The sequence below is a fragment of the Pelobates fuscus genome, chromosome 6 (genome assembly GCF_036172605.1).
Source record: "Pelobates fuscus isolate aPelFus1 chromosome 6, aPelFus1.pri, whole genome shotgun sequence".
NCBI classification, from domain to species: domain Eukaryota; kingdom Metazoa; phylum Chordata; class Amphibia; order Anura; family Pelobatidae; genus Pelobates; species Pelobates fuscus.
The window spans coordinates 84417575-84432495 of record NC_086322.1 but is presented as its reverse complement, the minus strand read 5'-3'; the positions used below and the strand labels follow the sequence as shown (position 1 = coordinate 84432495).

The following is a 14921-nucleotide window of genomic DNA, read 5'->3' as shown; positions in this document are numbered from 1 at the left end:
CCGATCTGCCCGAGTGGTCAGTCCGCCCCTGGTCACTGCTCATCCTCAGTCTGTGTTCTCGCGATCTTTTGGACATCGCTGGATTTGGTTCCTTCTCCCTGCAGGGACAGTATAAAGAGGGACAGAATGAAGGGAGACAGAATAAATAGAGACAGAATAAAGAGAGACAGAATGAAGAGAGACAGAATGAAGGGACAGAATGAAGAGAGACATAATTGAATAAAGAGAGAAAGAATAAGGAGAGACAGAATTAAAGTGAGAAGGGACACAATAAAGAGAAACAGAATAAAGAGAGACAATAAGGAGAGACAGAATAAAGAGACAGAATGAAGGGACATAAATAAAGAGAGAAGGGACAGAACAAAGAGAGACAGAATAAAGAGATCTGAGACAGAATAAAGAGATGAAATGAAGAGTATGTCATTAGCAATAAACTTTGCAGAAAATAGTTAATTTGCATTTAATTTTAATGGTTCAAAAAATGTCAGGCAAAATGGTCGGCCCTCACGCATGTTCACTTCATCAAATCTGGCCCTCTTTGAAAAACGTTTGGACACCCCTGCCTTAAAGATACAATAGATATATGCAATAGTGTAAAACATTATTAAAACATACAATAATGAAAAAATAATGGAACACTCACACTTTTCAGAGCCATATAACCTAGCTCTGGTTAAAAAGGCTTGTGAGTCCATAGAGGCGACCCTTCCCTTTCTTCAAGGTGTATAGAAAACTTTTTCAATTATCCTCTAAATCTGGGGTTCCCAACCCAGTTCCCAGGCCAGGATTCTTTCTTTCTAAAAACACTTTAGACACAACTAGGTAATCCCTAAATCCTGGACTGTTATAGGGGTATTTGAGGACTGGGTTGGGAACCACTGCTCGATATCCTAGAAAAGCCTATTAAAATGGCTCAGTAAAACAGCTTTTTTATGGCCTTTTAAACCCTATAAACACAATTAACGTAGCTAGTGAAATAGTTATCTATGCTTCTGTTACCTTTCTGACATCCAAAATTACATGAAAAATTACATTAAAGGGACACTATAGTAACCTGAACAACTTTAGATTAATGAAGCAGTTTCGGTGTATAGAACATGCCCCTGCAGCCTCACTGCTCAATCCTCTGCCATTTAGGAGTTCAACCTCCTAGTCCCACCTCCCTGCATGTGACTTGCGCAGCCTTCCATAAACACTTCCTGTAAAGAGAGCCCTATTTATTCTTTCTTTATTGCAAGTTCTGTTTAATTAAGATTTTCTTATCCCCTGCTATGTTAATAGCTTGCTAGACCCTGCAAGAGCCTCCTGTATGTGATTAAAGTTCAATTTAGAGATTGAGATACAATTATTTAAGGTAAATTACATCTGTTTGAAAGTGAAACCAGTTTTTTTTTCCATGCAGGCTCTGTCAATCATAGCCAGGGGAGGTGTGGCTAGGGCTGCATAAACAGAAACAAAGTGATTTAACTCCTAAATGACAGTGACTTGAGCAGTGAAATTGCAGGGGAATGATCTATACACTAAAACTGCTTTATTTAGCTAATGTAATTTAGGTGACTATAGTGTTCCTTTAATTAATTTGTTAGCATTCTGATAAAACTTTAAATCCGAAAAGCAATAAAACACCTGTGAGTATTATTATAGTGAGGTATAGTTGGTATTATTTTAGGGGATATAGATTATCCCATTGCATTTATTTTGTAAAATTACAAAAGATAAGTTAATGGTTATTATCATAAAAAAACAATCAGATATATTAGTTGAAGTGTCTGTTCAAACCTCAAGGTTTTAAGGACAAATAAGGTTGAATTGCAGTAACATTGGTTTATCATCTGCTAATCCAGTTAAATCCGAGATCATGTGCTAAAACACTCTAAAACGGATTATAAAAAAAGAACTACATAAATTGTTGTTAATGTATTATCATATGTGATGTAAATATTATAGATGCAAATACAGTGACATAATCACATATTAATATTGAATGAAAAAATACTCTGGTGTGTTACCTCACCTCCAAAATATATTTTAATAGCAATACACAAAACTTTACTGTAAACTATATCCTGAACGTCATACTTCAAATATGTTCTAATGAAATGCATCGGGGTCTATTTGTTTAGTTAACTACGCATTTTTTTTTCTGTGTGTTATATTTTGCAAAATTTCATTGTAGATATGTATCAAGCCAGCCTGAATTTACAAATCCAGGATTTGTACCCTTTCCTATGGATCAGTCCGGCATGATGTACGCAACACCTTATAATCCTCCATATCTTTCTGAGCACAGTGAACATTTTGACAATGAACCTCCACTATTGGAAGGTAAGTTAGATAGATAAAAACAGCTAATTACTTGTTAAGTACTCGAATACTTTTACTCATCTTTAGATAAGTACTATAATGACAGAAGCTTCTATACTTATACGTACAACTGTGGTAAATAGTGGTTTATCAATGTAATTGTCAGGGTGGCGGTCCGATGCCCGGGACCCAGACACTGTACGGGCGGCGGTGCAGGACCGGGACCCAGTATGCCTGATGATCAAAGTAGGAGTCACAGTGTGGAGGTGGATTAGCAGGGCCTAGTGCAGGGTAACTGACACAGACTAGAAAACAAAAAAAACAAGAAAAACTAAACAAGAATTGTAATAAGATTACTGGATACTAGAAGCCAAGGCCAGACATCTCCACAGAACAGAGCAGGACGTGACAGTAATCAACTTAAATGGTCTAAGCTAAGACAGTTGGGTTACATGTTCTAGGTATATCATTTAATTTAAAAAAGGAACATTTTTTTCCATAAAAGAATTATATTTAATAAATGAAAATTAAAATGACACTTCTGACCCCTAAATCACTTTAGTTTTCTGAAAAAATTTAGCTTTTTTTTAAAATAAATTTACACTTTTATAAATAAAGCTGGTAAAACCCTTTGGCTTCCAAATAGACAACAGGTCTAGTTACTTTTTGGTTTGTTTAGCTCAGCAGACACATACATTCCTTCATGGCAATGGTGTTCCCTGATGGAGCCGGATAATGGACTTTGCCACACTTTAAAAATTGTTCAGGAGCTGTTTGAGGAACATGGCAAAGAGTTCAAGGTGTTGCCTTGACCTCCAAATTTCACAGATCTCAATCAGATTGGGCATCTGTTTAAATGTGCTGAAACAACAAAACCAATCTATGGAGGCCCCACCTTGAAACTGGCAGGGCTTAAAGGATCTGCTGCCAGTGTGCTAGATATCACAGGACACGTTGAGAGATTTTATGGAATCATTGCATCAGAGCTGTTTTGGTAGCCCTAGTGGGACCTACACATTATTAGGCAGGTGGTTTTAATGTTGTGTCTGATCAGTGTATGTACCATATGATTAGGATAGAGGTATCAATTATAAAATGTCCAGTTTTGTTATCTGGAAAGTGACATCTTTCTCTTGAATGCTTTCATTTCCCCATTGTTTTAAGAAAAAGAAACCCATTAAGCTTAATGTAAAAATGTCACAGGAGTCGTACCCCAACAGGCAGGAAAGTGGAAACCCACAGGATGTGAATCCAACAGAGTTCTACAATTGTTATGGCTTGGGAAATCATGCTGTTGTGACTGTGATCATGATTAATCCTACCTTTACTACTACTGCTATATAATGCAAAAACAGTAATTGTTATCAAACTGCATGATACATGGTCATGATCTTGAAAAAGCCTGCTTGAGCCCGGGCAAAACGCGTTGATTTGAGGAAGGCGTTTACTTACCAATATCAGTGGATTTCTTCAGCGGTGTGGAGTTACAGCGTCCCTTCGTTCTGGATTACAAAGACTGCGGCTTGATGAAAGGGACTTGTACTGAATCAGCTGCTCCGACGGAGTGGTAAACTTTTTACCCACCTTCTGCTTATCTGCTTTTATTGGACCTCATAGTGGTCAATACAATATTTTTTTATATATATATATATATATAAATCTTTATTTACGTTTTTTTTTTTTTAAAGTTCATTCAAGTACAGATACAGCTTTCAGCTATATAATTTTCAGATATATAATTTTAAACACAGTACAAAAAGTTATGTTACAATAAAGTGTAGATAGCGGTAGGACCATGCTTCAAATAACAATATACATATACCAAATTCTGCTGTATCTACAGTCGTACAAACATACCATACATACATTCCATCTTATCCATATCCCATTATCACTACTTCCTACGGATAGCTATCTATAAGGGGGGCAGGGGGGTTTGAGTTTTGTGGTTAGTATATCTTTAAGTACTTGAAAAAGAAATACGGAACAAAACACATATCATTAAATGCCCCATTAACAAGCCTAAAACTTTACATAAAGGATATAAATATCCAAGAATGGGAAAATTGTGGAATAGTAAGAATAGCGGAACTTTTAAATAATAATAAAATGTTGCCATTTCCAATATTACAATCTAAATATAACCTCCCTTCGAAGGAAATATTTAACTATTTAAGAATAAAATCCTTTACTATGGGAAAAGTCCTTTCGGAAACTTCTCCAATTGACCAGTTCGTAGAATTTCATTATAAAAAAAAAATTGCTTCTAGATATAATCAATTCTTAAGAAGCCAAAGGCAAATAGAAAAAGCACCAGCAATGAATAAATGGGAGCAAGAACTTAATTTTTCATTCTCGGTCGAGGACTGGTTGTTGGGCTTACAAGCAGTAAAAAGATATATACACGGGGTGAATATACAGGAAGTGTACTTCAAACTAGTATTTGTACTTGGTGCCTACTCGCCTTCATAGGTTTCAACCCACACTCCTACCAGATTGTTGGAGATGTGGCAGGGAGTTAGGTTCATTCTCCCACATCTGGTGGGACTGTGAGGAGTTGAAACCTATGAAGGTAATCCTAGCGGAATTGGTAGACTTTATGTTTGAGGTTCGGACTGTGATTACACCTCAAATGTTTTTGTTTCATCTAGATTTACCAAAAAGTAATATAAAACTAAAAATTCTTATGATTCACATCTGTATGGCAATAAAAATAGTTATGGCTAGAAATTGGAGAAATATGGGTGCATTAAACTGGAATGATATATGTACACAGATAGATTACCAACGCAGCATGGAAGCTGGGATAGCTCTAAACAAGATATCTAGAGAAAAATATAACGAAGTCTGGGTCGCTTGGGTTAGATATACTGACCACAAAGGTCAATACAATATTTTAACCACTTTTCTTATACATGCAGGAGATTTTAAGAATTTTTGTATAGGGTTTTAATGTCTAAATAAATTGTTGTTTCATTATATCCCGTTTAATGCATCCTTTCAAGGGATACAATACAGTATCGAATTGTGGATAGAAAATATAACCTAACATGGGTTACAACAAAAAGGGACTTACAGACTATACCCTATATATATTACATCCACCACTGTGGAGGTGGAAAGTGAACTCTGCACTAAAGAACAGGAATATTAATCATTCCCTTTATGTACAACATTTAGGGGTATTTTTACAGCGCTGACACTTTCTTTCAACATACTTGACTTTAAAGGTTTAGGAATCACCTTTCGTGTGTCTGACAGCATTTACATTCTGATTTTGCACATATAGATTATTGTACTCATTTTTTATGATCATGAAGAGGGCGCCTTTAGTTTTAGATCCCAAAGAACATAATGTTCTGGATGTAGTGTTGAATTTGTAAAACATTTTTTTTTTTTTTAAATACATCGGGGGAGGTTCCTGCTTATGTTAGGCATGTAGAATAAAAGGAAATAGATGGTAAAGTCCTGTACCGGACGATCAGCCTATCGCTGCTTATAGACAAGTTTGCTGGATTCTCATATGAGAAAGAGACAAGTATAAAGACAGAGACAGGGTAGGAAGGGTAGAGAAGAGAGTTGGGGAGGGAGGACAGAGTGGTGGGAAAGAAAGGGAAAAGATGGTGGTAGGGAGGATGGAGTCATAAGCTAGTCATGAGTGGTAGAGGTTGAAATACGTCAAGGTTTGCCATTGGGATGATTTAAGAACAAACTATTTATGTAAATAAGGTTTTAATGCTTTAAAACAACAGTAAACTAGTAAAAACAACATAGCAATAAACATACGTACATATATATTAAAACATGTTGGCAGCTTACTCATAATAACATTTTACTTCTAATATCCAAAACGTGCTATCTGAAAGAGACCAAGTAACAAATTAACAAATTGCTGGAATAATGATATTCTGGACCCATGCCCAAGTAACAAATTAACAAATGACTTGTATAATGATATTCTGGACCCATGCCCAAGTAACAAATTACTGGCATAATTAAATTCTGGACCCACACAAGAGGTATAATTGTCACATAAACATACATAAGAGACAATACCACCAACTTCCAACATAACCAGATATTTGGACTGTGCTGAACTATTTTATAATTATTAAAGGCATAATGGACTTTCAAAAATGTTTACATATATCAGCTTGAACCTTAAAGTAATTAGCAGGCCTAAATATTTTATATATTTTTTTATTATTGCAACTAGACAGTTCTTTTTGGGAAAAAAATATCTTTATTAAATTTATATAAGTTGTATTTTGATATATTAAAATCTAACCGTGTATATGGTATATATTTTTTTTTTTTTTTTGCAGAATTGGGCATTAATTTTGAACACATTTGGCAGAAGACCTTAACAGTTCTAAATCCATGGAAACCTGCAGATGGCAACATTATGAATGAAACAGACCTGACAGGTCCCATGCTTTTCTGCTTTGCTCTTGGATCAACACTCCTACTGGTAAATGGCACCCTCCTATTTTTAATAACAATAAAATATTAATCTACCACTTTTCTGACAGAAATCTATTACGTTGTTAAATAAAATCATGAATATTCAAAAATGATGGGCAAGGCACAAAAAAGACACCAGTGAAAAAAATCCTAACTGATTTAATAAATTATGCCAAATATCCGCCAAGAATTAGACAGCAACAAGTAGGCCCAATCACTCTTGCTTTTCTTGCTCATCACGCAGTTACTGTGACAGTGCCTTGTTAAAACTTTATTTTTTCTTCTCCTCTGAGTACACAAGGGCTGCATGACTGCCTAGCATTGTAAAGGTTAAACAACATGGGAGATAGCATTCAAGTATTACAAAGATTGTAGAAATCAGCTGTGAGTCCTCATCTGGCAAAGAGTACATCTTGCATGCTTCCCAAACAGGCTGTCACATATATAATAAAGAAAGATCACAAGTAAGTTCCTCTCTCCTCCTTATACTCATATGTGAAGTGACACTTTAATTAGAGTGAAGTTAATAATGCACTGGTCCAATTCCCTGTTATTAACTTTTAAATAAGCTAGTTCACAGACATTCTTAACCTCTTTTTAGCCTTTAACTCTTTCTATCTAATCTCTAAAAGAAACACTTCCACCCTCATAGCAATTTCAGCACAGAGAATGCCTTGCCTTCTTGGGTGTCAGGGTACCTGAAGTCTCTACCTCCGAGAGAGGTAGAGACTTAGACGTCTATCCGTCCGGACGGGCTGTTTCCTCTGTTCCTCGCGGTCCACCCAGGCACGTAAACGCCGGCCGCGAGGGAGTCACTTCCTTTTGTAGCAGGACGTCCGGAAACCGACGTCATGACGCCAGCCCGGAACGACCTGTCACTCAATCCTGTAGAGACTAATCAGATCTCGTCGGAGGCGTGTCTCTCCCTCCGAGCCAGGGTATTTAAACTTGCTTCTCCCATTTGCTCATTGCCCTGTCGTGGTTCTAGCCTGTCTAGTCACACAGTGCTCTGGTATTTTCTGTTATCCCTTTGGTTCCGACCCGGCTTGTTTGACTTACTCTGTTTACCTCTGTTATCCTTGACCCGGCTTGTTCCTCGCTTACCTGTCCTCTCGTTCCCTCGACCTCGGCTTGTCTCTGACCTTTCTCTATACTCTCCGTACGTTAGTCCGGCCATTCTAAGGTCCGGTATACGTATCCTGTACCTGTTTGTACTCTGCGTGTTGGATCCCTGTCCCGATCCTGACATTACGACAGGGCCAATGGATCCTGCAAGTACAAACAGTCAGCTTGGTCCTTCTGATCCTAGGTTCGAAGCCATGGAGCACAGAATGGATCAGATGGCGCTAGCACTACAGGCATTATTGTCTCGTGCTAATAACCCGCCAGAGGAGACACGTACTACTTCTATTTCTCCTGTGAGCTCAGGCCTAGAGGTAGCCACTGTAGGTGCCTCTTCCCATATTACACCACCAGTACGTTATGGTGGCTCACCTGAGAAGTGTCGTGGTTTCCTTAACCAGATCAGTATCCACTTTGAACTACAACCTCGCTTCTATCCTACAGATAGGGCAAAGGTTGGATTTATTATCACCTTACTCATTGAGAAAGCTCTGAGATGGGCCAACCCACTATGGGAGAACGATAACCCGTTAGTATATAACTATAATGCCTTTGTAGCTGCCTTTAGAAGAACTTTTGACCCTCCTGGTAGAAAGGTCAATGCAGCCAGATTACTGTTGCGCCTGAGACAGGAGAACCGAACTCTCGTGGATTATGCACTAGAGTTCAGGTCTCTGGCATCAGAAGTTAAGTGGAATGAGCAGGCTTATATAGATGTATTTTTGAACGGGTTATCAGACGTAATCCTTGATGAGGTTGCTACTAGAGAACTCCCTGAAAATTTGGAGGATTTAATTTCGTTCATTTCTCGTATTGATGAGCGTTTAAGAGAGAGACAAAACACTCGAGAGAGGAACCTTAGACCTTCCTTTAAATTAGCTCCCGCATTTCAAAGTCCTGATCCCACTACCTCACTGTTTCCTGAACCTATGCAGATAGGCAATACTCGCCTCTCAGAAGAGGAGAGACAGTACAGGAGAAGAGAGGGATTATGCATGTATTGTGGAGTCAGAGGTCACTTACGCCTGAATTGTCCTAGTCGTTCGGGAAACGCTTGCACCTAAGTTTCTCTAGAGGACAGGCCTTGGGTGTTTCTATTTTGTCCTCTACTCATAATTATAAAGATCACAGGCTTCTGCTACCAGTTTCTTTAACTTGGGAGAAGGGAGTACTAAAGACTATGGCTTTGATAGATTCCGGAGCTGCTGAGAATTTTATCGACCAAGCCTTTGCTACCAAACACACTGTCCCATCCCAGTTAAGGGATACACCCTTGGCCGTTGAGGCCATAGTTGGTAGACCTTTACTTGAGCCTGTTATCTCCCGTGAGACTATACCCGTTAACTTAACTGTTGGTATCTTGCTCGAGGAGAACTTATCACTTATGCTCATTTCGTCCCCTTCGGTCCCCATAGTCCTGGGGTACCCATGGTTAAAAAGACATAACCCTATTATCGATTGGGAGTTAGGGGAGATACTTTCATGGGGTCAGGGCTGCCAGGAGAAGTGTTTACGCAGGGTTTCCCCATTGGCTGTAATAAACACACCGGGTAGTACCACTCAGTCTACAGAGGGACAGATACCGTTCATCTACCAGGACTTAAAAGCAGTATTCGACAAGAAGAATGCTGATACCTTACCTCCACACAGGTCATTTGATTGTAAAATTAAGCTTTTACCTGGCACTATGCCTCCGAGGGGCAATGTATATCCTCTATCCACTCAAGAGAACTCAGTTCTAGAGGAATATATTCGTGAGAATCTAGAAAAAGGATTCATTAGGAGATCCTCTTCCCCCGCCGGGGCTGGTTTTTTTTTCGTTAAAAAGAAGGATGGTACCTTGAGACCTTGTATTGATTACCGGGGTTTGAATAAGATAACCATCAGAAATGCCTATCCCATTCCTTTGATTACCGAGCTGTTTGATCGTTTAAAGGGCTCTAAAATTTTCACCAAGTTGGATCTCAGAGGGGCGTATAACTTGGTGAGAATCCAGGATGGACACGAGTGGATGACAGCGTTCAATACCCGTTATGGTCACTATGAATACACGGTTATGCCATTTGGTCTTTGTAATGCTCCGGCAGTCTTTCAGGATTTGATTAATGAAGTTCTTAGGGAGTTTCAACATGATTGTGTCATTGTATACCTGGATGACATACTTATACACTCTAGGGAGATTGAGACCCACCACAGACAAGTCAGAAAGGTATTGCTCAAACTTCTGCAACATGGCCTATACTGTAAATTGGAGAAATGCAGTTTTGACCAGTCTCAGATAGACTTTCTTGGGTACGTGATTTCTGGGGAAGGCTTTAAGATGGATCCTGACAAACTCCAATCTATTTTGGATTGGCCATTGCCTATGGGACTCAAGGCTATCCAGAGGTTTATTGGTTTCTCTAATTATTATAGGCGCTTTATTAAGGGATACTCTTCTATTATTGTGCCTATTACCAATATGACCAAACAAGGGGCTAATACTAAGACCTGGTCTACTGAGGCTCTTGTTGCTTTCAAGACGCTCAAGGAACTTTTTGCTTCTGCCCCAATTTTGGTTCATCCTGATACGACTCTGCCGTTCCTACTCGAGGTCGATGCCTCTGAGACGGGAGTAGGGGCGGTTCTGTCACAAAGGTTAGGGGTGGACAAACCGTTACACCCTTGTGGGTTTTTCTCTAAGAAACTATCTGGTCCTGAAAGCAGATATGACATCGGTGACAGGGAACTGTTAGCGGTCATTATGGCTCTTAAGGAGTGGAGGCATTTATTAGAGGGGACCTTACATCCTGTTACTATTTTAACGGACCACAAGAACTTGTCCTATATTGGGGAGGCTAAACGCCTATCCTCCAGGCAAGCTCGTTGGTCCCTATTCCTGACTCACTTCAACTATGTGCTTACTTATAGACCTGGTTCTAAGAACTCCAAAGCCGATGCTTTATCTCGCCAATATGAACCGTCCACTATAGTTGAGCCAGTTCTTTCCTCGATAGTTCCTAAATGTAATATCATCGCTAACACGAATCTCAGGATTCATTATCCGTTGCTTACCGAGATCATGAAGTTACAACATCTAGCTCCTAAACAGACTCCTGGGGATAGACACTTCGTTCCTCCTGCTCTCCAACTGGAAGTGTTACGGTGTTTCCACAACAGCAAGGTAGCTGGGCATCCTGGCATTCGCAAGACATATGCTTTAATCTCCAAAGATTTCTGGTGGCCTGCTTTGCGTAAGGATATTAAAGATTTCATCGATACTTGTGAGGTCTGTACTAAGACTAAGCAACCTCATACGCTTCCATGTGGATTTCTGCATCCCTTAGAGGTTCCAGAGAAACCATGGTCCTGTTTAGCTATGGACTTCATTGTCGATTTGCCTATCTCTAATAAACAGACTGTCATCCTTACCGTGGTTGACAGATTCACCAAGATGGCTCACTTCGTTCCTCTGCCTAAACTCCCGTCTTCACCCGAATTGGCAGAGATATTCGCAAGGGAGATTTTTCGTTTACATGGGATACCCTCCCAAATTGTATCTGACAGAGGTTCCCAATTTGTTTCCCGTTTTTGGAGGTCCTTCTGCTCTCAACTGGGTATCAAATTGAATTTCTCTTCTGCCTATCATCCTCAGTCTAACGGAGCTGCTGAACGCACCAACCAAAAAATTGAACAATATTTACGTTGTTTTGTTTCTGAACACCAGGACGATTGGGTTGGTTTGATTCCTTGGGCGGAGTTTGCACACAACAATCTCGTTTGTGATTCTACTCATTCAAGCCCCTTCTTCATGAATTATGGCTTTCATCCATCTATTCTTCCCTCGGCCTCCCCTTCCCAAGGGATACCGTCGGTTGATGTTCATGTTGCCAATTTGAGGAAGTTGTGGGATCAGACTCGACAAATTCTTCTGCACAATTCTATGCTGGTTAAGAAACACGCCGATAAACGTAGAAGGGCGGCTCCGGTGTTTGTTCCAGGTGATAGAGTTTGGTTGAGTACAAGAAACATCCGTTTAAAAGTACCTTCCATGAAGATCGCTCCTCGTTATATTGGACCTTACAGGGTGCTGACGCGGATTAACCCAGTCGCGTATCGTCTAGCTCTTCCCGCTGCCTTACGCATCCCTAACTCATTTCTTGTTTCATTGCTGAAACCACTAGTCTGCAACAGATTTTCCTCCACAACGTCCTCTCCTCGCTCTGTTCAGGTGGAGGGTCAGGAGGAGTATGAGGTTAACTCTATTATCGATTCTCGAATCTCCCGGGGGAGAGTACAATATCTGGTCGATTGGAAGGGATATGGTCCTGAGGAGAGGAGTTGGGTACCTCAAGAGGATGTTCATGCTCCTCGTCTCCGCAGGGCGTTTCACTCCCGCTTCCCATCTCGTCCCGGTTCCTTCCGCCCGGTGGGCGTATCTGAGAGGGGGGGTACTGTCAGGGTACCTGAAGTCTCTACCTCCGAGAGAGGTAGAGACTTAGACGTCTATCCGTCCGGACGGGCTGTTTCCTCTGTTCCTCGCGGTCCACCCGGTCATGTAAACGCCGGCCGCGAGGGAGTCACTTCCTTTTGTAGCAGGACGTCCGGAAACCGACGTCATGACGCCAGCCCGGAACGACCTGTCACTCAATCCCGTAGAGACTAATCAGATCTCGTCAGAGGCGTGTCTCTCCCTCCGAGCCAGGGTATTTAAACTTGCTTCTCCCATTTGCTCATTGCCCTGTCGTGGTTCTAGCCTGTCTAGTCACACAGTGCTCTGGTATTTTCTGTTATCCCTTTGGTTCCGACCCGGCTTGTTTGACTTACTCTGTTTACCTCTGTTATCCTTGACCCGGCTTGTTCCTCGCTTACCTGTCCTCTCGTTCCCTCGACCTCGGCTTGTCTCTGACCTTTCTCTATACTCTCCGTACGTTAGTCCGGCCATTCTAAGGTCCGGTATACATATCCTGTACCTGTTTGTACTCTGCGTGTTGGATCCCTGTCCCGATCCTGACATTGGGTTAATCCAGCTTGCAATGGTCTTACTCCAAAGTTGGGCTCTAGCATCTCCGTCTCCTGATTTCTTCTCTCTGTATATAAATAATTCATGAATTTATTAGCTTATGAATTATTTAGGAAAACTGAAGAGTGTCTTTTTGGTAATAATCATGAAAAAAACAAACATACCTATTATTTATTAAAAAGACCACAAAAGTCACCCAAACATCATCTCAATTTACATTTACATTGCAGGGTTCTTGCACACTTCTTAAGTGTGGCTGTCTTACAGTGTTCCCTCAATGATAAATTCATTGAAACAATAAATAATTAACAAAACATATAGCATCCAGTATAGAGTATAAAGAATGATAAATTACTAGTCTTTAACTTCTTAAGGACCAAGGCTTTTTTGTGATGCAAGGAGTTTGTGAGGTCCTTTTTGTCACTTTCACCATGCTTTCATTCTACCACAAATTCCCCCTTTCTGTTTAAGTGCACCCATGCATATCATATATTATTTTGTAAAGAAGACACATGGATTTCTTTTGATACCCTACATGAATACATAACAAAATATTAAATAGGAATAAATTATTCAAAAATGGAAATGTTAAAAAAACACTTGGGTCCTCCGACGGAGTGGTAATATACTCTACAAAACACTGTACAAAAAACGCTTTTCAGCATATGACTGACTTTGTTGTGTTTTGGAGTAGCTATTTGAAATAATAGCCACTATTTTACTGAGTTTTTAATTAGGGGTTAGGATTTTATAAATGTTTACTGTGTTACACTATTTTTGCCATTCTGTGTCTATACTAATACAGAAATGAGAATAAATTATCCCTGTTTGAAAACCCCATTTATAACAAATCCACCACTGGGGAGGTGGACGCGAATTTCTGAACTCTGCATAATATCAGTATAACCTAAACAATAGAACCCATTTGCATTGACTTTGGGACTGATCTACCAAGCGTTGACACTCTTATATGTACAACCCATAATCCAACCCCCATTTTGTGACATCAGACTATCCTACCCATATTATCCACCCAAATGATGACATCACATATGCCCCATCCATGAGTGCCTGCCTCTACAGCCGTCTGTCCAGTATTAAGGCTCTTTGCTGGGTCTGCCTGGGTAGTTAATTTGCTACGCATAGACGTACGCAGCCCAGTTACATTAGGAAGTTCATCAGGAAATTATTCTTCTATGCTATTTTTTAAGGTTATGTAATATTTATTAAAATGTTAAGTGGATGTGTGGGTGTGTCTTGTGTAGAGTGGCAGTAAGTATCGTAGCTATGTGTGAGGTGTGTTGTGGCTTCCTGTAGGTGATGTATAAGGCTGATTGTGTGCAATGTGTGTATAGCTGTCAGTGGCTGCGTGTGGGTAGCTGTGAATGGTATGTGTAGCAGTGTGAGTAGCTGTAAGTGCTAAGTTTGGGCCACTGTGAGTGTGATGTGTGGGAAATACACGTGGAAAGTAGTGGAAGATGGGGGGAAGTTTAGGTGCTGTAGTGAGGGTTTAAAGGCAGCAGTCAGGGTTTAGGGCAGTTGTGGAAGGATAGGGTCAGTAGTGCAGGATAGGGGCTGTAGTTGGGTAAAAAGACAGTAGTACAGAGTTAGGGGTTGTTCTGGGGGATTAGAAGCTGAAGTTAGGGGTTACAAGATGTAGTGTGGGCATAAGGGGTTGTAATAGAGATTAGGGACAGTGGGGAGTTAGAGGCTTAAATGTGGGGTACCATTTTTTAGTGCGGGGTTAAAGGTTAAAGTGGGGAGTTACAGGCTGACGTGGGGTAGTGGGGGTTTGTGGGCAGTAATTGTGGCTTAGGGGCACTAGTGGGGGTTAGAGGCTGAAGTGGTAGGTTAGGACCTGCAGCATGGGGTTAGGGGCAGTAGTAAGGGGTTAGGAACTGTAGTGGAGGTGTTAGGGACAATGGTAGGGGGATAGGGGCAGCAGTAGGGGGTGTTAGGACCTGTTCCAGGGGTTAGGACCAGTAGTGGAGGGTTAGGACCTGTAGTGGGTGGTAAGGAGCAGCATTGG

At 40.4% G+C, this 14921-nt stretch overlaps 1 protein-coding gene across 1 annotated transcript in view; it reads left to right on the top strand.

The window, feature by feature from the left end:
* Nucleotides 1-14921, top strand: part of YIPF7 (Yip1 domain family member 7) — a 95050-nt gene that overhangs the window by 26327 nt on the left and 53802 nt on the right. The window contains exons 3-4 of the mRNA XM_063459925.1: nt 2177-2325; nt 6630-6775. Of these exons, the coding sequence (XP_063315995.1) occupies nt 2177-2325; nt 6630-6775 (295 nt within the window). The remainder of the gene's footprint in view (nt 1-2176; nt 2326-6629; nt 6776-14921) is intronic.